Source organism: Gorilla gorilla, chromosome X (genome assembly GCF_029281585.2).
Source record: "Gorilla gorilla gorilla isolate KB3781 chromosome X, NHGRI_mGorGor1-v2.1_pri, whole genome shotgun sequence".
Taxonomy (NCBI): Eukaryota; Metazoa; Chordata; class Mammalia; order Primates; family Hominidae; genus Gorilla; species Gorilla gorilla.
The window spans coordinates 60829391-60855107 of NC_073247.2; the positions used below are offsets into that span (position 1 = coordinate 60829391).

The 25717-nt window shown below is 38.2% G+C and overlaps 1 protein-coding gene across 1 annotated transcript in view; it reads right to left on the minus strand.

Annotated features, from left to right (window-relative positions):
* The window catches only part of SHROOM4 (shroom family member 4), a 227935-nt gene that overhangs the window by 89308 nt on the left and 112910 nt on the right, over nt 1-25717 (minus strand). Inside the window, exon 2 of the mRNA XM_019019817.3 lies at nt 19953-20104. Coding sequence (XP_018875362.1) covers nt 19953-20104 — 152 coding nt within the window. The remainder of the gene's footprint in view (nt 1-19952; nt 20105-25717) is intronic.

Here is a 25717-nt window from a genome sequence, read left to right on the forward strand (position 1 = left end):
CAGACAACTGGAAATATGAAGTTAGTATTGAGAAAATAGTTCTGGACTAGAGATGTAAATGTGTGAGGCATCGGTATTCAAATAGTTGATGCTATGGTAGTACATTATGTTACATACTGAAAGGGCACATTGAGAAGCTGGGTGTCTGAGAGACAAAAAAAATTGATAGAGCAAAGTCCAGTGTTCCTTTTTGACTATTTGCCATTCGGTCTTCACAAAACTAGTTTAGATTCCCCTCAATGCATTAACATTTAGAGAACTCTGGCTTGAATAAGACAAAGAGATGAAAAGGCTGCCATTTCTCAGCCATTGCTGCCAACTCCCTTCTCTTCTATCTTCACATAGCATCTCTGGGGAGGTAAGGATCTGCTGAAGTCAGTAAAGAAAATTCCATAGCTTTCTTTGGTGATTTATTACTGACTGCAGAAAGTGGTTTAGTTCTCTAGAAGACCTAGCTAAAATCCTTCCTGCTACAAATGATACTGTTTCTTCATGTGCTGTCTTAATGGAAAAAGAAGACAGTTAGATACCCTATTGTGTGTATCATGGAATTATGTTTTCCAGTCTGGACAGCATGGGGAAGTAGATTTTTCAAGACAAATAAAGTGGCTGATGGGAGGCCCTAGGGTTGACAGGGAAAAAGATGTGGATAAGATTATGGGATTCAATTCCTGGTATTCTAGAAAAGTAGTTTTTTTTCTAGTCCTTGAAAGCAGTTATTAAATCACTTCTTCTTGTCTTACAAAACAAATATATGAAGAATCAAATACACAGCTTATTTATTTTGCAAGGCAAAACTCCCCTATGGACATTAAATTGGCTGTGAAATGAGTTAAGTCGGCAATTTTGCTTTGGTTTTGTTTTGTTTTTGTGTTTGAAACTATCCACGGCAAGTGGCTATTTCTAAGGGCTTGAAAATTTTATCTTCTCTGGGTTGAATAATCTTGATTCTTTCACAAAGCCTTCACTTGAATGACTTTTCTATCCATTAATTATTTTATAGCTCTTCCTTGATTGCTCACCAAATTCTTTGTACCCATCTTTAGCTATTATGATAGGATCACTTTAACTCTCTGATCAAAAACTGCGTTTAAATATCGTTCAAAACATTCTGTTCTGTGCAAGGGATATAAGCCCTTGAAAAAAACATTTCAGAGAAAAAAAAAGTGTCAGGCCCTGTTGTTAAAGGAAGTGAGCTGTACCGGAATATTAATCAAGTCCAGTTATTGTATCCAAATTAAACTGGTGTCTCTTAATTCCAGCTTGAAAAGCAGCAAAGTGGAAGGAAGAAAAGTAATGCAAAGGATAAAAATAGAAAATATTTCCTGCTTAAAGAAAGAGAGAAACGGGATTTTTACATACATAGTGGCATCACTTCCTTAATGAAGCTATTCCCTTTTCTATAAATTCTGTCTGGTGTGGAAGGACAAAGAATGGTGGAAGGAAATCTGAAAGCAAAGATGTTGAACAGGTAAAGTTGGAGTTTCCCACTGGTTAGCTCCAATAGTCAAGGCTAGGGGAACATATCAATGGCCAACACAGTATGAATTATAGTTAATCCCTGAGAATGGCAGACTTGAGTATTTTGGATACTAAGGGAGGCCCAAGGATGAAAATATGCTTCTAGAGAACATTTTCATTTTATTTGAATTTAAATTAAGATTTGGGATGAGCTGATAAAAGGCAAAGTGAAGGAGTATCATACCTGGTAGTGCCTTAGCTGTTTATTGTTTTTAAAAATTGTTCTACAATTGCCAGTGGTTTTGGTTAATGTCAATCTAAGATGTCTCAACACCGATATCTAGGATTTTTAATAGACAAAAGACATAATTTTCTCTCTTCCTAATGTGGTAAAACATAAAGTTTGATTTGACTGGTGAGATTGAGTCTAGAAAAATAAAGGGGAAAAGACAGCTAATACTTCTAAAGATGCTAAATTCTAAGTATCTGCATGCTCTCATTTCATCCTCAGTAGAAATCAGTGAAAAAGAGGTGAGAAAATGGACCCAGAGATATTAAGGCAGACGTCCAACTTATCAGTCCACTGCTAATCTTATACTGGTGGTCCTAGGTGTTCTTCCCAAAGTGACATTCATGCATTCATTCATCGACTATTTGTTTATTCATCAAATACTGTATTCCAGGCTCTGAAGCCATGTCCTGGAGATTAATGGTGAAAAACACAAGGCCTAGCTTTATGGAAACTTATTGGTTCCTGACCAATTCTCCAAGTTTTAGGTAAGTCTGATTTCTAAGTCAACCTATTGACTTCCCATTCTACATTCTGTTATCTGCCTAATCAGTGGGTATTCTTTTGGTTGTATCGCTGTGATCAACTCAAGTATGAGTCATTCAAAAGGGGAAAAACAAAATAACCAACCTATCTTTTCTCTGACACAATCAACCAAATTAGCGTAGGAAAAAGTTATTAAGTCACATCCATTCCATCCTGGGAACAGAGCAAAACCACTCCTTGTATTATGCTACATTATTTTTCAACAAAATTGTCCTGTATAATTGTAAATAATTATAAATGACTCAGTGGCAAAGTTTCCACCATTTCCTCTCAAAGGTTAGCCCACGCTCCGGTAATTTTCAGCATCAAGATGGTTTCTCTGATAGTCAGCCTAAACAGCCCTTGTCCTGATTTCATCTAATTAAGCTCTGATCTACCCTGATCTCATTCTATGCAATTCCTCTTTTGCTGCTGTATTTATATCCTTCAAATATAGCTATATGCCTATCATACCAAATTCTCTCCCCTCTCCACCATGGCTGGCCTAATCTTAAGCTAAACTCAGCAGACAAAACTGCAACCCCACCATAACTTCTAGCCATCTCAGTATTTCCTACCCTATGCAGAAAACACCAACTAATTTCTTGCAGTTCTGAGGTCAGACCTTCCAGGTCTCTTCCTATACATTGGGCAGTGGGGCAGGTGTCCAGAGACCACAAATTGCATTTCAATGACATCCTGTCACCTCCACTCTTCTACTTCTCTAGGGTACAGAAGTACTTCTTCAGTGATTTTTTTCTAACCACATGTTTTGAGGGTCTGGCAGAACAGATCCAATTCAGAAGAACATCTTAGAAGATTTTGTTGAATCTATCTGGGTGCAGAACTTATTCCTTCACTCTCACACTCAACTTTTGTTGAAAACTAGCAGTGTCATATCCTAGTGAATCTGACACGTTCTCTCTCAAGGAATTCACAGTCTAATACAGGAGATAAATAGGTCCCTCTCCCCAGTTTACCCCCTGCCACCCTCCTTTTCTAAAGAAAATTGTTTACATATACAATTCCTCATCTCCCATTCACTCTTCACTGAAATTGGGCCTCTGCTCATAATGTTTTAATAAAGCCTTTTCTGCCAAAGTCAACCAGTAACCTCTGAATTAGCAAACTCAATAGTCTTTTTTCAATATTCATCCAACTAAAATGCAAGAATATTCAGCACTATTGATTGTTGGACTGCTTTTTCTTGAAATCCTCTCCGTCCTTGGTTTCCATGACACCACTCTCCCACGTCTCCTCCTACATTTCTGAGCGCCCTTTCTTTCTCTCCTTTACACCACTTTCTCCCTTTCCTCTCAGCAGACAGCTTCTCCTTATATTTGATTTAAAAAGATAAGCATTGAGAAAAGAACTTCCTCTTCTTTCCACCACTGCATCACCAACCTACCTTGCCTTATCTCCTCTTAATATGGGTGAATTATCCTTATCCTTAACAAAGTTCAACTCCGCACTTCTGCTCTGATCTTCCCAAGGACCTTGCTTCTGCAATTATATTTGTCTATGCTGTCCATTTCTTTTCTATACCATCAATTTCTCCCTTGCTACTGAATTATTTCCATTAGCAGTCAGATATTTAATATTTGTGATTTTAAAATTTCCCCTTATGTTTAATATACTTTTATTGAATGTGTCCCTTTAACATATATATTGTTTTGTGTGCATGTATTTTTATAGATACATAATAATTGTACATACTTTGGGGGTACGTGATATTGTGATACATGCAAATAATACATAATGATCAAATCAGAATAATTGGAATATCCATCACCCAAACATTTATCATTTCTTCATGTTAAGAATATTCCAAATCTTCTCTTAAAGCTATTTTGAAATATACAATAAGTTACTGATAACTATAGTCACCCTACTGTGCTATCAGACACTGGAACTTATTCCTTTCTTTTAAAAATTAATTTTATTAACCGACAAATAAAAATCACCATATATTTATCCCAATTGCCTCTCTAGCTAACACTCTTATTTTTCTGTACTCCTTTTACAACTAAACTCATAGAAAGACTTATTACCTTCACTTCTTCACTGTCCATTCTTTTATGAAACAATCCATTCAGGCTTTTGTCTCTGGGTTGCCAATGACTTTCATGTTGCCAAAATCAATAGTCAATTCTCAGAATCAATGTCTCATCAACATTTGACACAGCTGAGTACTCCCTCTTTCTTGAATCAGTTTCTTCACTTGCATTGTGGGATACCACTCTCATTTGGTTTTTCTCCTACCTCACTGGCCACTTCTCCTCAGATTATTCTTTGGGTTTTTCTTCATCTGCCCTATCTTTAAATATTGGAGTATCCCAGGGCTCAATACAAGGACCTCTCCTCTTTGCTGCCTACACTTAAAAAAATTAAAGGTAACTTTATTTTATCAAGATTTAATTTCCTCTTAATGTCCATGCTTTTAGCTCCTGCCAAAATTAGAGGCTGCCTCCTCAACTGGTCCAACTTAGGCTTAAAAATATTTTTTACCTTGAATAATTTAAAATGTATGAGAGTTGTAAGAACAGTACAAGGAATTCCTGCGTAGCCTTTATCTAGATTCACCAACTGATTACATTTTGTCACATTTGCTTTTTCACTCCCTCTCTCTCTAGACATATAAATTAATATGCATGTATGTATTTACTCATCTATTTCAGAGAGAGTTTCAGACCTCATGCCCCTTTACCTCTAAATACTTCAGTTTGTCTTTCCTAAGGACAGAAATTATCTTATACAATTACAGTACTATTATCAAATTCAGGAATTTTTACATTAATACCATTTTATAATATACTTAACCCATTAATGTTCTCACCTGGTGTCAAAGCTTTAGCAGAGGGTGACTCCAAAATTTAAATATTTAACCTTGACCTATTTTCTCAATTCTAGACTCTTCTACCTAATTTCTTAGTTAACATTAGCATGTAGCTGTCCAATAGACATGTCATTACATTTACAAAGTTAATGTGTATAAAACCAAGCTACTTCTTTCCTACTTCTTCCCGTTACCCATAAAACTTGTTTCTCCTCCAGTCTTTCTCGCCTCAGTAAATGGTACCACCCAGTTATTCAGGTCAAAACCCAAGGAAGCATTTAGTCCTTGCCTACCCATTCCCTACCACAGCCCTGCCCAATTCACACTTGATCCATCAGCAAGTCCTCCAAAACAAATCCTAAATCTAACAACTTTTTACCATCTCCATCACTAAAATCCAAATCCGACTCATTACCATCTCTTGCTTGAATTATTCCAAGTAGCCTCCTAACAAGTTTTCCTGCTTCCTCTCTGCCCCCTACAGTCTGTTTCCCATACAGCAGCCACGGTGATCATCTACCAATCCAAAACTAATCATACCACTGTTCTGCTTAGAACTCTCTAACAGCTTCCTTCTGCAAATAGAATACATTTGAACTTCTTACCAGAGCCTACAAGGCCCTGTGTGATTATATGCCTGACTTCCTCTCCTTTCATGCTTCCTTTGCTTACCACACTCCAGTTTTAAAGCTTTCTTTCTGACCCTTGAATACATCATGTATTTTTCCATTTAAGAGCTCTTGTACTTGATATTCTTCTGGCTGGAATGCTCTTCTCCCCAGATCTTTATATGGCTGCCTCTTTCTTATCATTTAACTCTTGGTTCAAATATCTTCATAGTGGTCTTCCCTGAATGAGCTAAAGTCTCCCCTGCCCCTGCTGCTCCTACCACACCCACATTTAGTCATTTTATATGCCTTTGCATTGCTTTATTTTCCTTTATAGCACTTACCAGTAATGGATATAATATGTTTGCCTATTTGTGATTATTGTCTACTTCTCCCATTCCTGTTAGAATATCAGCTCCATGAGGGAAAAGGCTATTTTGTTCACTGATATACCCCCAGTTCCTAAAATAGTACCCGACACAGACCATGGCCCTAGTAAATATTTGTTAGATGAATGAATGAATGGTTCCCCTCTTTGCATTTAGCTCACATATGTCCCCCAGAATCTGGTCCCTGATCGTCTTCTTTTCCTCTCTACATTACTGTTTCTGGAAGATCCCATCCATCCCAATGGCTTCAATTACTATCGACCCAAATAACTTTCAATTTAATTATTGAGTCATTTTTTTCTTTGTGTACCCAAGAACCATAGTTACAACTGTCTACTGGTCCTTTATATTTGGACGTCTTACAGATGCTTCAAATTCCACATGTCTAAAACTAGCTCATTATTTTGTTTCTTTTTGATATAAAGCATATAAAGTACCTAGTCAAATGCTCAGTGTCTAAGAGGCACTCAATAAATGCTAGTTCTTATAAATAGCATTTGTAACTAGTATCTTTTAACTCAATCCAATTTGGCAAGAAACCTTGCACTCATCTTTGACTCTATCTCTTTCCTTTGCTGAATCCACCATCTCAGCTTTCAAGTATTTGGATGCCTGACAACCCAATACCCCTAAAAGTCTCAGCCTCTAATCCTCACTGCAATAACCCTTACTGCCCTTGCCTGGCATACATTCATTCCATTCAATTAGCTATTCAATGAGTATCGAGCATGTAACCCTGCTAAGCACTATGATCACTATACTAAAGATAGGAGGAAAAACAACACATGGACACTGCCCAAAATTTACAGGGGGAAAATAGACAAGTAAACAGGTTGTTACGATTCTAGATAGAGGAAATTAAAGGGTGTTGTTTATGGGAGGAAGCTTAATACAGTCTGGGGATATCAATCCTAACACTTCTTAGAAGTGATAAAGCTTAGGTCAAGTCTTGAGTGTTGAATAAGAGTTAGCTAAACAAAGAAGAGGAAGGAGCAGTCATCATTTTGGGAAGAAGGAGCAGAATGTGAAAAGGCACAGAGATATGAGAGAATACGTTGTAGCTGGATGTGATGGTTAATACTGAGTGTCAACTTGATTGGATTGAAGGATACAAAGTATTGATCCTGGGTGTGTCTGTGTGGGTGTTGCCAAAAGAAATTAACATTTGAGTCAGTGGGCTGGGGAAGGCAGAACCACCCTTCATCTGGTGGGCACAATCTAATCAGCTGCCAGCAAATATAAGGCAGGCAGAAAAACGTGAGAAGCAGAGACTGGCCTAGCCTCCCAGCCTACATCTTTCTGCCATGCTGGATGCTTCCTGCCCTCGAACATCGGACTCCAATTTATTCAGCTTTGGGACTCAGACTGGCTCTCCTTGCTCCTCAGCTTGCAGATGGCCTATTGTGAGACCTTGTGATCATGTAAGTTAATACTTAATAAGCTCCCCTTTATATATATGTGTGTGTGCATATATATATCCTATTAGTTCTGTCCCTCTAGAGAACTCTGACGAATACATTGGAGAAATATAAGCAGTTGAATGTGGCCATAACATAAAGTGCAGGCTTGTGTGGAGATGGCAGAGATAAACAGGCATTCTATTTTAAGGGGCCTGTTCACCAAATTAAGGAGTTTGGATTTTAACCTGAACACGATAGGGAACTTTGAAGGGTTTTGGTGAGTAAAGATTTCATGATGAGATTTGCATTTTAAAAGATGACTCTGGTTGCAGTGTGGAGAATAAATTCAGGAGGTAGGGAGCATGGTAAAACTAGAGGTAGGTAAACAAATTGAGAGACTTGCAGTGAGCAAACAAGAGAGAAGAAGTTTGAGAAATTTTCAGCATATATAAAATGGCCAAGACTTGCTCAATTAGATATAGCAATAAGGAGCTGAAAAAACTGGGTTCACTGTGAATTATTTACCTTTATGGAGGCACACAGGAGGAGAAGCAGATTTTATCAGGGTTTGGAGGTAGAAGTTAATGACTTTAACATATAGAGTTTTGGAGATACGTGTGGGGTATAAAAATGAAGATACCTAGAAAGAAGTGGTATAAATGGGAGTGAGGTATGGGATGGAGTGAGAGATTTAGAAGTCTTATTTGCTAAATTAAATCATGGAATGAATTAAATCACCCAGAATGTACAGTGTTAGAAGAGTAGAGAAACTTGTGCAGAACTTCGGAGAATATTAATACATAAGGGGCAAGTAGAGGAAGAGGAACCATAAAAGAGGAATAGACAAGAGAAAGCAAAGAAAAACCAGGGGAAGCATAGTGTTATTGGAGCCAAAGGAAGATAAAATTTTTAGAAGACAATAATGTTCAACAATGTTAAGTGCTGATGAGAAGTTGTACTGAGTTGAATGGTGCCCCTGCAAAATTCATGTTTACCCAGAACCTTTGAATGCAACCCTGTTTGGAGACAGAGCCTTTGCAGATGTAATTAGTTATTATGAAATCATACTGGACTAAGGTAGGACCTAAGTCCAATGACTGGTGACCTTACAAGAAGGCCACATAGACACAGACACACAGAGACACAGGGGAAAGGGCCACGTGAAGATGGAGGCAGAGGTTGGAGTGCTATGTCTACAAGCCAAGGAATGCCTAGGGTTGCTGGTAAACACCAGAAGCTAGGAAGAATCAAGGAAGGACCCTTCCCTAGAGCCTTCAGAGAGAGCATGGCCCTACCGACACTTGGATTTCAGACTTCCAGTATCCTGAACTATGTAATCTCTGCTATTTTAAGGTACCCAGTCTGTGTCACTTTGTTGTGACATCCCTAGGACACTAATACAGAGGTGAAGTAACACAGGAACCAAAAGGAGTTCATTGCTTTAAATAATTAAGAGGTCACTGGTAATTCTGACCAGAGTCACTTGAGGGATATGGTGGGGGACCAAGTTAGATTGTTATGGGTTGTGCTTGTGAATGGAAGGTGAAGGAGTAGAAATAGTGAGTGAACACAGCTTTTCAAAATAGTTTACCTGTGAAAGAAAAAAAAAGCACAATACCTAAAGATGACTATAGGTCTGGGAAAGGTGTTTTCAAAATGGGAGACTTGAGCTGGTTTGTAGACTTAGGGGAAAAAACTAGGACAAGCGAAGGTTAACAGGTTGAAAATGCCTGAAAAAGGAGAGTGGAAATTAAAGGAGCAAGATTTCTTTAAAAAGTGGAGGAGAATGAGGTCCAGGACACCTGTGAAAAAATTGGGTGTGTCCAAGTGAGGAGGTAAACTCTTTTAAGATATACCCCTTTGGGTTTCAGAAAGATAAGGATAGAAAAAAGTCATGTAGATTCATCTATAAAGGGTCTTAAATGCTGGGATGAAGTATTTAGACTTATTTCTGGAGGCAGTTGGAGATTTTTTGAGAAAGGGAATGACATGAGCCAGGCTAAGCACAATAGAGACCTCATAACTCATGAGATTTACCCAAAGCACAATTACTGCTGATTGAAATAAATACAGAGATGTACTTTAGGAAGATTAATTTGGCAGAAGTGCAGAGAATGGGTTGGAGGGCATCCAGACAAGAGGTAATGAGTCCCTGGCAGTAGCAGGACGAAGGAAAAGGAAATAGATGAGATGGATATTAGAAACACTGCACAGGGAGCTCAGAAAGGACTTGGTGGCTGCTGGGAATAAAAGAGGGAATTTAAGAGGATTCTACTATTGTGAGCTTGATTGACAAGGATGGGAAAGATGCCATAGACCGAAATAGAGATATTAGGACACTGGAGGGGGGTGGTTGGGTAAGGGTTAATGTACACCTTGGAATGGAAGTCTGGAGCTCAGGAAGAAGGGAAAGCTGGGAAGAGAGATCTGGCAGTCTCCTATATCCAGGAGAGAGGTGAAACCTTTGGAAGTGGATAAATTCATAAAAGACGAATTGGCAGAGGAAAAAGTTAAGGCAAAGGATAGAATCACAAACTTACTTTAGGTACAGAAAGGAGACATTTCCCCCAAATACAGAAAGGCTTCCTAGAGGAGGTAGCAAATGTGAAACATCCCAGAAACAGTGGAAAGAAACCTTGACTGGTAAGAAGAAGCTGCTGGTTCTAGTCTAGTCTACCTCTGTCGCTGTGTGGCCTTAGGAAAGTCCTTTCTCATTCTAATCCTCAGTCTTCTCACCTGTAAAATGAGGTCACTGAATACGGTGATTACAGAAACCTCTTTTACCTCTAGCAGTACATTTTCCTTTGATTGAGGCTTGACTTTGGCCTTTGTTTTGGCAAGAGAGGTAGATAACTTTCTAGATCAAGAAATAGTATACAATGGCAAAGAGGCACATTTAAGAAAAGAGAAATGAATGAATTCAGAACTAGTCATTTTCACAACTTGAGCTATCCAACCTAATGATCATTCTGATTGACAATTATTAGGGTACTATGTGATTGATAATAACACCTGGTCTATGAGTTTTGTAAAGAAGCTTTTTTGTTTGTTTTGAGACAGAGTCTGGCTCTGTCGCCCAGGCTGGAGTGCAGTGGCGTGAGATCTCGGCTCACTGCAAGCTCCGCCTCCCGGCTTCACGCCATTCTCCTGCGCCTCAGCCTCCCAAGTAGCTGAGACTACAGGCGCCCGCCACCATGCCTGGCTAATTTTTTTGTGTATTTTTAGTAGAGATGGGGTTTCACTGTGTTAGCCAGGATGGTCGCGATCTCCTGATCTCGTGATCCGCCCGCCTCGGCCTCCCAAAGTGCTGGGATTACAGGCGTGAGTCCCCGCGCCTGGCCGGATGAAGTTTTAACCAGTATTGTACTGCCTGCTAAAATCAGTACTGAAGGATAAAGTACTGCCTTCCTTTTACTTAGGAAAAAGAAAAGAGCAGTTACCAAATGGCTACTCTGTTTCAGGTACTTTCATATATTTACCTAAAAGGTAATTTACATGAAGGCAAGATTTTCTTTTAAATATGTTTTATTAACTGATATATCACTAATACCTAAAATAGTGCTTAGCACATAGTTTTCAATATTGTTTGAATGACTTGAAAAATATATGTATATATTTTATATATACATATATTTTATATGTGTGTGTATATAATGTCATTTGATCATTATAACAAACTTGCAAAAGAGACATTAGTGTTCTTATCATACGGATGGGAAAAGAATGACTAAAAGAGGTTATATAAACTTACTCAAAGTCACACAACCTGTAGGGGTCGTGCCAGAGTCAAACACAACAGATTTATAAGCTCCATGTGGGCAGGGAATGTCTATGTTATTCTCCATGGTATCCCCAACAGCTAACTCCGTATCTAGATGGAAGTAGCATTTAATAAATATCTTGTGAACAGAAGGAAGCAGGCAAGCAAACACACACTTGTGTGAACCCATATACCATTCATTTTACCCTATACCAACCACATCATTGCCCAAATTCAAAAGAATAATTGAATCTCAAGAATCCAGCAGTTTGCCTACCATGTTTGTTGGCTTAAATATTCTGTGATTTTTTTATTCATTCTCACTTGTAGACTACGATGGTTCTCTTTCAGTCTTTTTAAGCTTTAGAGAGAGCCTCAAGGTCTTCTTTTTGGAGAATGCTTTATACCAGGGGCCAGCAAACTTAGTCTGTAAAGGGCCAGGTAGTAAATATTTTAGGTTTTGTAGACTATATAGTGTCTGTTGCAACTATTCAACTTTGCCATTTTGGTGTCTTTTTTTTTTTTTTTTAAAGCTATAGACAACACATAGATAGATCAGCATGCCTGCTCCAGTTGCTTTTATTCCAATAAAATGTTAATTGGAAAACTAGTTAGCAGGCCAGATTTGGCCACAGACCATAGTTTACCCCACCTCTGTTTTATATTATTTTTATTTTTCTCTCTCTTGCCTTTCCAGGACTTCTCTAACACTGTGCCAACTGTAAACATCTTCCTATCCCTGGTATATTAATACATGGTAGGACAACTTCAGTTTTAACAAGTTTCAGCAGTTGTAACCCCTTCCATTTAATTATAGATGGCAGGAGTATTATGACAACAACAAAGACAGGACAGCTAGGGAGGCTGGCAGGTGGCCTAGACAAGGCTCAAAGATATGGCAGTTCCTTTTCATAATCTTAATGCTGGTCCAGGATCTAGATACCAGGTTCATATAATAAAAACTAGATTTTTTGCTTTTTGATCAGTGTACCCAAAATTGATCAGTTATTTAAAAACAGTCTTTCAAATATCCATAATCATAATAAACTGAATGGAATGTCATATGCCAATTTAAGTGATCACGAAAAATATAACTATCAAGAAAACCAGTTACTCATAGTTCCTACTTCCCTACATAAGGATGTGTAAAAAAAAAACTCCTGAGTCCTTCCTATGTGTCATAGAGTGTACTAGGTGCTGAGAACGCAACAATGAACAAGCAGCCCCTGTCCTCATGGTTCTAGTCTAAGGGTCATTTTTTTTTCCTCTATAGAGCCAAATAAATATTTTAGGCTTTTTGTGTCACACAGTCTGCCACAACTCAATTTTGCCATTTTAGTATGAAAGAAGCATAGATAGTACATAAATCAATAGGTGTAGTTCTGTTCCAATAAAACTTTATTTATGGACACTTACATTTGAGTTTCATATAATTTCACATATCATGAAATACGATTCTTTTTTCCACCAACCATTTAAAATATATACATATATGTATGTATGTGTGTATATATATATCAAAGAGATATCTATACCCCATATCTATTGCAGCAGTATCCAGCTGAGATATAAAATCAATCTAAGTGTTCAAAAACAGATGAATGGATAAAGAAAATGTGGTATATATACACAATGGAGTGTTATTCAGCCATAAAAAGAATGAAATCCTGTCATTTGCAGCAACATGGAGGACATTATGTTAAGTGAAATAAGCCAGGAACAGAAAGTTGAACACCACATGTTCTCACTCATATGTGGAAGCTAAAAATATTGATCTCATAGAAGTAAAGAGTAGAACAGAGGTTACTAGAGGGTGAGAAGGTAGGGGGAAGGGAGGGATATATAGAGATTTGTTAAATAATACAAAATTACAGTAGATAGGAAGAATAAGTTCTAGTGCTCTACAGTATTGTAGGATGACTATAGTCGATATTAATGCATTATATATTTTCAAATAACTAGAAGAAAGGATATTGAATGTTCCCAACATAAAGAAATGATAAATGTTTGAGATAATAGATATGCTAATTACCGTGATCTGATCACTATACATTGCACATTGGAAAACCACTATGTACCCCATAAATACGTACTATGTATCAGTTAAAATAAATTAAAAAATGGAAGTGAAAGAATAACCTGGAGGCTGATAAATGACATTGGTAAGGAAATGAGAGTGATAATCCCTGCTTGTTTGAGCTTCAAAAACGAAGGGAATCTTACATGAGGGTGGAGGAATGATGGTTCGGAAGTTGTCTATGGAGAGCATGGCTAAACCAGAATATGTCAATATACTGTACATTCAATTGTATCTTGCCTTTTTGTAAGAAAAAGTAATACAGTACCCTAAGACTTTACCCACATCATCAAAAATTACTTGTGTTCATTTTCTCTGGCTGTACATTTTTGTAATTTCCTCCATACACAACCTCTTTCTTTCATGCATATTTCTTAAGGGCATTCCTGATTGCTTATGAGTTTGTTCCCATTATGAATGACATATATTTCTCCATATAGCTTCTAATTGATTACTGTGGTCTATTGTTACCTTTAAATTTGTTATTCTTTGACTTCTCCTTTGAACTGGTTGTAACACTTTACGTTTTCCTCATTAATGAGTGAAATACAATCTTTAACATGTTCATTTTTTGTCTACGTAAGAATCAAAATTTTGCCTTTTAAAAATTATTTTAATACTTGTAATGAATTGTTACTGTCCTATACTATTGAATTAGATTTCATAGAATTCCATGTATATATTTTGCATCTAAATTCACAAATTGGATAGAATATTCTTTCTTAGAGCAGTCTGTCAGGTTTTGGTATCAGAGTAATGCTAGCTTCAAAAACAATGTGAATAATTCTGCAACATTTTCAATACTATAACATACTTATAGAATTAAACGTGGCTATTTCTAGAAAATTTGAAGGAATTCACAGATAAAAATATCTGTCCCTTAAAGCCCTAAAGTATTTTTAGATGTCCCTAAAGTATTTTTGGAAGTTTCTCTTTGATAATTGTTTTCAAAGTTTCTACTGTTACATGTCCATTTAGTTTTCAACTTCTCAATAATTTCTGGCATTTAATATTTTATTAGATATTTTTAAGTTCTCTGAGATTTTCAAATATATTAAGGTACAATTATAGTAGTGCGCCTTTAATTTAAAAAACCTTTGTTGTTGTATTCCATTTGTCATTTAAATTTTATTGGTAATTCATCTTTGTTTTCTTGATTAAATTTGCTAAAGGCTTATCTATTTAATTCATCCCTCTGAAAAGAAACCTAGTCCTTGGTTTCATATTATATTGAATTATTAGTCATTTAATTTCATTCTTCATTTTTAATAATAAAATATTTAAGGTTATGAATTTACTTCTGAATATTCTCAAAGTTTCGGTAAGTCATGATCTCATTTTTATTATTGTTTGTTAGTCTGCTAGTGTTTCTTTGTGCTAATATTCACATATAAATGTGATCTAAAATATTCAAGTAATTGAAGACTTTAAAATTTGTTTTTAAATTGTAAACATTGTACATTATCATCAGATATTTCTACTCTTAAGCATGTGCAGGCTGGGCTTGGTGGCTCATGCCTGTAATCCCAGCACTTTGGAAGGCCAAGGTGGGCAGATCACTTGAGGTCAGGAGTTCAAGACCAGCCTGGCCAACATGGTGAAGCCCTGTCTCTACTAAAAATACAAAAATTATCTGGGTGTGGTGGTGCACGCCTGTAGTCCCAGCTACTTGGGAGGCTGAGGCAGGAGAATTGCTTGAACCCAGGAGGCGGAGGTTATAGTGAGCCAAGATCGTGCCACTGCACTCTAGCCTGGGCAACAGAGCAAGACTCTATCTCAAAAAAAAAAAAAAAAAAGAGTTCACAAAGCTTTTCTTTGTGACATACATATGATCATTTAAAAATATTATCTCAATATTTGAAGAGACAATATGCAGTCTATAAACAATTTTCAAAATGTATTAATTGGATCTAATGAATTGTTTTTCAAATCTTCTAAGTACTTTATTTTGGTCTACTTTATTGTCAATTAATTTATGTTAAACTCTCCCATACAGAAGTTTCTATCACTTTTTGTATAGCTGACAGTTTTTTCTTTATATATTTGGATGCCATGTTTTTTGCAAAAAAAAAAAGGTTCATAAATATAATATCTTCAATACGGTTGGTATCATCAATCAATATAAAATGAATATCTTGGGATCAACATGGTTGCGTGGTCATTGTTCCTGATTTTTTTTTTCCTAATAGAGAAGTGACATGCTCAAATACCTATTTGGAGAATGGATTGATTAGGAAAAGGTGAGACTGAAAGCTGAGAAGCCAGTGGGAAGGCTCTTAGAATAGTCTAGGTGAGAAATCATGAGTGGCTGTATTAAGACAAAGGCAACCAAGAGGTCTTCGGCAGGTTAAAAACATCAAGACTTGGAATTAATTGAATTGGGTGAGAGAGGAGTTGAGGGTGACACCTACATTTCTGATTTAGCTGACCATTATCTAGACAGCAATATAGGAAGAAGAGCTGGGTTGGCTTTTCAGAATTGGCCATGTTCTAAAGTTCCTTCTGTTTATATTCATCCCAAAAGGACTCAAGCCCAGACCTAAAGCTGAGTGTTGGATCTTTGTCAGCTGATTGTTTACTCAAACCAAAGTCTTTCTACCTGTATAAAACACTAGGCTGAATATTCACAAATTTTAGGGTAATCACACTTCTTTTACGTGTTAAGAGCTCTTTCATAAAGTTGACGAAAAATTTGGACTGAACGAGAGGGAATTAATTTCCTATACCGTGCCCAGGGTAGTCCACATGTGAAGGTTAAGTTTTCCACAAGAGGGCAGCATCACCTAATAAATTATGTCATTGAAAGCCTTCACCAATAGGGGCTGAGATGGGGAGGCTAAAAGGGTAGAAAATACAGGTTCCGGGAGCCATAGGACCTGCCACACCATGAAAACCAAAGGGCCCTGCTAGTCCAAGCCCATAATTATAGCCACTCCTAAGTGACTGATAGTGGCAGATGTTGCTACAGTATGAGGAAAGAGGACATGGAACTCACCCTGGTGAGATGAGTGGGTGAAACACCTGAACACTCATTCTTGTGACTGGCTCAGAAGACGCTCTTGATAGTGTTCACACTCCCTCTAAGTGCTGGTGTCTCTGTACAACCAGCATCTCACAGGGGCCTTTATTTCTTATTCAGATCATTGCCACCCCTAATGATTCCTTAGCACATCATTCTCTGCAGGTTAGGCTGCAAAGCACACCACCATTCTGATGCTCTCCCAATTTAACAATGTTTGGTTATTCCAATTATGCTTCTTTTAGACCCTAAGGAAACAAATGGGAATGAAATTCACTGACAACCCATTATGTGACAGTCATTTTACATAAATTATCTTATTTAATCATCACAATAATGCCATTATATAGGAATTATTATTTGTCATATAAGAGACCTAGGAAGTTGCAAACATGGGAATATCTAACTCCAAAACAAAAACGCTTCCAAATTCACCAAATTACCCCTCCAAGAAGCCTTATTTAAGACCTAAATCTTGACCAATCCAAGATTTAATCAGTGATAATGCATCTATTATATAAGGCATTACTTAACATGTCACCTCCTATCCACATACATGGGCAGGTATGGATTAATCTTAGGTACCAGCAGGTAATAGAAGTCAATGGGATCCTACATAACCTCATTCTTCCTAGGTCCAAAGCATTTCTCCTTAAATATTCTCTCTTCAGGATAAATCATTTGGATATAGAACATGAGGACAATGGAATAATTAAAGATGGCTTCTGGTGTTTCTGACTTGGTTGGCTGAGTACATACATAGTGGTCCTGGTCATAGATAGCGATCTTGGGAGAAGATGATGATGTGTTAGGTTTGGGGCATGTTGTGTTTGCAATACCTCTGACACATTTAAGTATAAATGTCTAATAGGAAGTTGGTTATATGGTCTGGAGCATAGGAGATATAGAAAATAAATTGAAGCTATAGGGCTGGGTGAGATTTTCCAGGGTACATTAAGTTAAAAATGGTGGAACTATGGGAAACACCAACATTTAAGGAATGGTCAGAGGAAGAGCAGGTAGTAAAGAGCTGGTTTTTAAAAAATGGACAGGGATGTAGGAAAAGAACAAGGAAACTGACTATCTTGAAAGTAAGAGGTTTGGCCGGGCGCAGTGCCTTATGCCTGTAATCCCAGCACTTTCGGAGGCTGAGGCAGGGGGATCACTTGAGGTCCGAAGTTCGCAACCAGCCTGGCCAACATGGTGAAACTCCGTCTCTACTAAAAATATAAAAATTAGCCAGGCGTGGTGGTACACGCCTGTAATCCAGTTACTCAGCAGGCTGAGGCAGGGGAATTGTTTGAACCTGGGAGGCGGAGGTTGCAGTTAGCCGAGATCATGCCACTGCACTCCAGCCTGGGCGACAGAGCAAAACTCCATTTCAAAAAAAAAAAAAAAAAGTAAGAGCTTTTTTTTTTTATTAACACGTAACAGTTATACATATTTTGGGGGTACATGTATCATTCTGATACATACATATAATGTGTAATAATGAAATTAGGAAAATTGGGATATCCATCACTTCAAACATTTTTCTTTATGTTGAGAACATATGAATTCTTCTCTACTAGCTATTTTGAAATATACAATAGATTGTTAACTATAGTTACCCTACCAAACTATTGAACACTAGATCTTATTCATTCTATCTAACTGTATTTTTATACCCATCAATCAACCTCTCTTCAACCTTCCCCACTTCCCAGCCTCTAGCAACCACCAGTCTACTCTCTATCTCCATGAGATCCCTCTTTTCAGCCTTTACATATGAGTGAGAACATGTAATATTTGTCTTTCTGGGCCTGCCTTATTTTACTTAATGACCTCCAGTTACATCTGTGTTGCTGTAAATGACAGGATTTCATTCTTTTTATGGCTGAATCGTATTCCATTGTATATATATTCCCCATTTTCCTTATCCATTCATCTACTGATGGATTAGGTTGATTCCATATCTTGTTTATTGTGAATAGTGCTGCAATAAACATGGGGGTGCAGATATCTCTTTTATATGATTTCCTTTCTTCTGAATATGTACCCAGCAGGGGACTGCTAGGTCATATAATAATTCTATTTTCAGTTTTTTGCTAAACCTCCATACTGTTTTCTATGGTGGCTGTACTATTTCACACTCCTACCAACAGTGTACCAGGATTCCCCATTTTCCCCCATCCTTACCAGCATCTGTTTTTTTTTTTAATAAAAACCATTTTAACTGGAGTGAGATAATATCTCATTGTGGTTTTTAATTTCCCTGAAGATTAGTGATGTTGAGCATTTTTTCATATGCCTGTTGGCCATTTGTGTGTCTTCTTGTAAGAAATGTCTATTCAGGTCTTTGCCCATTTTTAAGTTGGATTTTTTTTTTTTTTGCTATTGAGTTGCTGTGTGAGATTTTTGGTATTGAGTTTCATAAAGGAAGGTGGCGGCAAAATCTAGAGCTATAATGTTAAATGCCATATATGATGAATACGAAAAATAACCCATTGACTTTGACAATTAGGCGATAATTTGTAGCGTTTGACAGAGTAGTTTCAGTGGAATTCTGAGGGTCAAATTCTGGCTGCAGAGGGTGGAAAGCTAAATGGCAGGTGGAGAAGTGGAGATAGTGACTATAGACTCTTCCTTTGAGACTGAGTATGAACAAAAGGAGAAAGATGGGGCAGGAGCCAGAGGGAGAAGTGAGATTGTGGGAAGATGCAAGATGGAAAAACTTAGGTGTGTATATACGATAAAGAAAAAAAAAAAAACAATAGAAAGGTAGAAGGCTGAGCTCCAATAATACAAAGCAAAGGCGCAGCAGCAAAATGAAAGAAAAGCCATGTGGAAAGTTCACCAATAGGCAGATGCTTTTGGTGGTAGCAGAATGACTGTGCCCAAATATGTCCTTCCCTTCCTTCTGCTTATGCCACTGCACTTACCTGCAATGCCTTCCTCTTCTGATGGTTTATTTTTCAAATTATACTCACCCTTTAGCTTAAATTCCACTTCCTCTATGAAGTCTTACCCTATCAATCCCTTCTGCAGTGATCTCTTTCTCTAACAGCAATTTTTGTCTGAACAATCCATTTGATAACCACACACAAGCCTTTACTGCCTTCTTTAAAAATATACTGCTACTTAGTCACATGTGTATATTTTGTCCCCTGCTAGACTGTGCAATCCTCAAGGAAAGGGTTTCTAAGAGTTTGCTACAGCCTCCATGGCTGTAGTAGGGGCTCTTTAAGTCTCCATTGATATGTGGTTCAGGAATGATAGTGTATTATAAAGAAGGAGATTGAAAAACACTGGATTAGGTAGCCCTTTGGTATATAATGAGTAATTTAGTCCTCTTTATAGCAAATAAGGAAACAGTCTTGCAGAGGACAAATAAATTTATCCAAGATTATGTGTCTATGTGGCAGTGCCAGGATTTGAACCAAAGGCTCTTTCTCCTGTGCTATTCTGCTTCAGTTGTCTGCAAAATTCTATTCAAGTGAAACACCTCTTTCCTTTATAATATTGATAGAGACATGACTCTATTGAGCTTTATTACCAACCAAGTTTCAGTGGCCTCTGCATCTTACGGAGAGTCTCCCTGTACCTTACCTCCTGACAATCAGCTTGAGAATCCGGAAGGAGCCTTTGATGAGAATGAGGGCCTCTTGGCGGGAGCCATATAATGGAGTGCCATTGATATTCACCAGCTCATCACCAGTCCTCATCTTCTGGGACAAAGCTGCCTTGCCTCCATCTTCAATCTGTGTTGCAGAGAACAAAACAGAAAGCAGGTAGTGAGGTGACTTTCTCCCCAAAATTCTACTTGTTTCTTCCAACCCTGGAGCCACAAGTAGTACTGGGGAATGGCTCCAGGCAGCTCCTGGGAGTAGCTCAGGAGCTGATCACAGGTCATTATTTACTGAAGGCAAAGCTTGGGCAAACCTTTGAGGAAGGAGGCAACATGGAAATAATGCAATCCCTGACTGGAGGAATGAGCAGTCCAACTGGGAAGACTAGAACTTCTAAATATGAAACTGATGCTTGGAATGAACCCTACTACGTGGCTAAAGCAGCAGCGTGGCCTACCAAAACGTGCAGACAAATTAGAGCCAGAAGAGCTAGGCTCCATCAAAATGACCTTTGGTAAGCTCTTTCCTATCTTTGGGCAGGCTTTGAAGTCTGACAAACGTAAGTTTGAATCCTGGCTCTGCTACTTCCTAGCTATGTGACCCTTAGGAAGTTACTTAACATCTGTGTCTCAATTCCCTCCTACGTGACATGTAGATAACAAGACTAGCTACCTCACAGAGTTGTTAGTATAGTAAATATCTGAGAACAGTAAGTCCTCAATTAACATGAGCTCTGGTTATTATAACAAGGGAGTTGACTCTGAAGACCTGGAAAGTGGCTTACAGTTCAACATTCTGTGAGTAGAATGGCAAATTCAAAAGATACAAGTAGGTACAATGTAGCTGCTTCTTTATCTATGTCTCTTCAACATGTGCCCAGCACAGTGCTTCTAGTGTCTGACACACAGTGAGCATTCAGAGAAAGCTGGAAATATGGGTATTTACTGTTCCAACACAGCCTATAGAATTTCCACTAACCAGGGCAATCTGGGGAAGAAGATTGTCAGACTGAGGGGTATTGAAAGCAAAGGCAGAAATAATAGCCACTGGGGCAGGCAAAAGCAAAGCAAAGCAAAGCAGAATGTCTCTGGGGGTCCTTGCTTATGGCTAATTTTATACATTCATTTTTATTACATTCCTTTTACCATGAAGGTGAGTTCTACCTATTAGAACATCAATTCCATCCATGATAATCCATGAAAGGAGTCATCTCATCCATCCATTAATCATTCCTTAAGTATTGAATCACATTTCTGTTATGCACAGGACAACATGCTACATGCTAGAGATATAAAAATGAACAAGGCTCCTAATTTCTAGCCTCAGGGGCAGAAATTAGCTGTCTACAGCTTATTTATCAACTGAGACGGTCAGGTAAAAAAGGCTCCAACTCACTGATATAATCAGGAGTTGTTTTTGTTTGTTTCCAGGGAAAGGGAACGTAAGGATAATTAAATTGTATAGTCCTTAGGGGATGGCAGATTCTAAATGGGGCAATTAAGGGCTGGTATTCACTGGAGGTATTTTTACACTTCTACTCTTGTTCCAATCTCTCTCTCAGTCTTTTATAATGTCTCCTCCATCTATCCCCACACCATGGAAGTTATAATATTGTTGAGCTTTAGGTTGGCCAGCTCATGTGCAAATTTGGCAGATGAGACCTCCTGAGTGCAGAGAAAAAATTAAGTTCAGGATTTTTTAAACTCCATCGAATTAATTGAACTTCTGAGTTAAATCACAGAATGTTATTACATTTATTGCTGCTAATCCAACTTTTTTTTAAAAAATTAACCTTTGTCTGACAAATCATAGGTTAGCCAAGTGACACTGAATATATATACCTTTGTTCCGGTACCCGGGCCACACTCAACACCAAACAAGCCAATATTGGTAAATGGGGAACAACTCTAAGCAAATTAATCAGGATTACACTCTTATTTCCATTGTCATTATCATTATTACTTCACAGTCACTGCTGCCTGCCGCCAAGAAAAAAAGAGAGAGAGAAAAGGAAAGTGCTGTACTTGAATTTCAGAAGTTCTATTTGAATGACTCATTACTTTGGCATCCATAGAAGGCCCTTAGCACCAGTCAGAACTTTCAACAGGGATCAGCCATTTGAAAGTTTCCCGAGGCTAACAAAGAACCACAAACAGAAGGCTAACTAATGAATGCTAATAGATTTTCCCTGTTGATGTACATTAGTCTTAATTCACTCTACCCATTGTTTTTAATTCATACAACTTAATTATCCATATTACTGTTACCCATAGCAAGTCTTCCCCTCAATATGTATTAAGTACCATCTTTCGTTAATTAAACACTCTGTTACAGCAGCAAGATCTCTGTTTATTCTAGACCAAAAGATAAAAGGGGGAAACCTTTTAAACTAAAATGCTTAATTATTGCTGTAGCAAAAGCTCAGGCATTTGGCATTCCTTACTGCTCCTTCAGCTGCCACTATCTGAGTCCTTGCACAGACTCTTTCTTGGACTACAGCATCAGGCCAGCTGTTCATACCCCTTTTTTCTGTTCCATGCCCCTTCTCAGTCACCAGCATCCTCCTCCTTAAGAGATATGTTAAGTGAAATAATCCTACTTTAGTACAAGTCTGAAGATGCTCAGACAAAAAGCCAGCAAATTTTGGGTCCCCAGCATAATCCAAGAGTTCAGAAGGGTCCAGATCAGGAAGTAAGACTGCATTTGGTTGAAGATCCCTTCAACTATATCCCAGACTAGCCCTTTTCCAGACCCAGGGTATTTACTGAGCTGTGCAATGGACTCTATACTCTTCCAGACTTGTTGGTCCTTTTTAAATTACTGCTCACTGGTCTTTCTCCTTCCCACTCTACCTCTAGATTTCTGAGATCTAGCACGTCTTCTATTTATTGTTTGGCCTCCTTACAGCCAGTTCTATAGGTCAATGTCTCAGCCACATATTTGTTTATATGGAAGACAAAGCAGATGTTCATGTTTCTATCAATAAAAAAAGGAAAGGAAGGAAGGAAGGAAAAATGAATGAGAGGAAGGGTGAAGGGGGATGGAGGGGCGAAAGATGATATGCATATTCTTCCGTAAAAGGTTTTGTTTTCCCCTTCCCACCTTCCTCCTCCTAACTCTGGCTGGGGCCCTGGAAAGGTGTGAATCAACAAACTTGTTGAAATTAACATACCTTGTTTGAGGGGCTGTATAACAATATATGATGCTATCCATTCAGTAAGCTTTCCAGCTCTTCCTGAATCAGACCTTCAGGGTGGCTTTCTTGTTTCAGTTGAAGTGTTGTGAATTCTCAGATTAGACCCAGATGCATTGGAATGTCGGTATAAACACACATCACAAAGCTCAATGTAAACGATGGTTAACTTATGTGTCATTTTGGATTACCCAAGTGATTGCTGGGCTAGCAGTGAGTGGCCCAAGTAATTGAAAATTGATTACATAGAGGTCATATAACCAAAAGCCAGGTGGTGCCTGGAAAGCTAGGAAGAGCTGATTGACTTTGGACAAGTCCCTTTCCCTTCTTGCAGCCTCTCTTCTCTTACTGGTAAAATGTGTAAGAGGGACTGACCAGATGATCTCCTGGGGCTCTGACAGCTCTGGGCCTTTTCAGCTCTGACATTCAGTGACCTGTGAACAGTTAGCAAAGTCATGCATTATCCTTCTGCTGACACAGATAATCTCAGCTTTTTGTCCCATTGTACTCTGCCTTCACCCATGTTTTACTCCTTCAAAATTGACTAATTAACATCCATCTCTCAATTCCCCTGGTCTTTATCCACTGTTTCAGAGTGGTCCACCAAGGTTGGAACACTTAATAAGGCCCAGTCAGGACACGGAGAGAAAGAGATTCCTGAAGCCCTATTTTGTGCTAATGAGCTAGCAATTTGGAAATTTTTGATGGGTCTTCAATGAAGCATGAAGTACTCTGATAGCTGTCAACAAAGTGACAAGTTGGCCCCTTGAGAGTAAAGGCAAACAACAATTGACTTAACAGCACTTGCTGGCTTTCTAGTAGCTTTTATTTAGTCAGATACTAACAGATACTTGCTTGGGTCTTTGAATACATTTAGGAGATGAAAAAGGGAATAGAAGAATTATTAAATCAGGTTTATAATTTAAAAATGCATTCAGAGGAGAAACACCATCTGCAGCAATAACTGACAGGTACTGAACACCTATTACAGTAGTGTAAGAGCAGCATTAAAAATCAGTGACATGATTGTGAATACCTCTGCCTGCTACAGGAAATTTATTGGAAAAAATGGGCATCAACTGAAACTTTCTTGGTCAGTTCCAAGAGCTTCTGGCCAAATTACCAGCCCATACTGCTACCTCCACCAGCTTGTCTATCATCTAAAGAAGGCAAACAACATAATTGTTTAAATTGATGTGTTTGTTTTTTTGTTTTTGTTTTATTGTTTTTGCAAATAGACAGAAAAGATCCACTCAGAATACTGTAGTCCAGTTATTTAAAGAAAGAATATACCTTCTGAATATCTTTTTAGCATCTTAGAAAGATTTTCAAGTTTTTACTAACACTCCAGGCATCCGTTCATCAATTTGGCCTTTTCTGGGAAACGAATAGAAAAATGTAGAGCTAGAGTTAAGCTGGCTTTGGGAAGTTTAACTATTAAGAAGTAGGAGCATCAAAGAATGAATAAAGTGCTTGCTCATTCTGAAACTTAGTTTGAAATCTTAAGCAAACCACAGGTTGGGGGCTGTTTCTAATCTACCCTCTTTTTCCTTGTTGGTATCTCTTAGAATCTGATCATGCTAGGAGAAATTAATCAGGGTTCCCTGGACATGGGAGATACAGGCTTTCAAACCTCGGCAGTCTTCTTGCCATGGCTTTCAATACCTAACTGGTCTCTTTCAGCAACTTCTTCCCTTAAAAACCGCTCTCAAATTTCCAAAGCAGTCTAGATTAGAAAACCAAGAAACTCTGTTCCTAATTTCATCTTCCGTACTTTACACCAGTTTTCCAAAAGGCAAATCAGACAACAAAAACTTTTCAATGAGAATTGACAAACAATAACCAATTAAAAAGATGTAAGTAGACCTGATTCAAAGGAGTAATCCCTATATGTGGACAGAGGGAAGAGGTGTACACCAAGGGAGAAGCCATTCTTTCCCTCTACCAGCTAATAAGCAGATGCCCAAATCCTACAAGGAGCTGCCCCAGAGTATAAAGCTCTGTGAATCAGGCCCAAGGGCTCCCCTGACCTTGAGCCAACGGAACTATGCGCTGTGCCCCACAGCATGACCTAGCCCAACAGACAGCTTCTTCCTCCCCAGCTGCTTAATCACCATCTAGTTTACTAATCCTCACAACAAAAGCCGTCTAAGCTCCAAATCATTAAATTTCCCTGGGGATTAGCTCCAGTCAAATTCTAAGCATCTTTGCCAAAACTCAGCCCAGTGTCATCAGCTCTAGGAATTTGGTGGTGAGGACAGGGGAAGAAGACTCAAGAGCACTGTCCCCTATGTCAGCAACCAAAGGCAAATTTGTCTTTGCTCCTACCAAGTCAGATCGTCCTGCTGTCTCTATAAGTCTGGTAAGGGGAGACAAATGTGACGGCACAAGAGTAAACTGAGGGTTTCTTACATTGCTAGCAGATATGCTCACTGGGGCTCTGTCAACTCTAGCCATTTGTTTACACTGAAGTGTTCTTTAGACATTAATGCTATCAGTGTTTGTGACAAATGTTAGTCTTTGGTGGTATAGAACAATAGTGTTCAGAATGG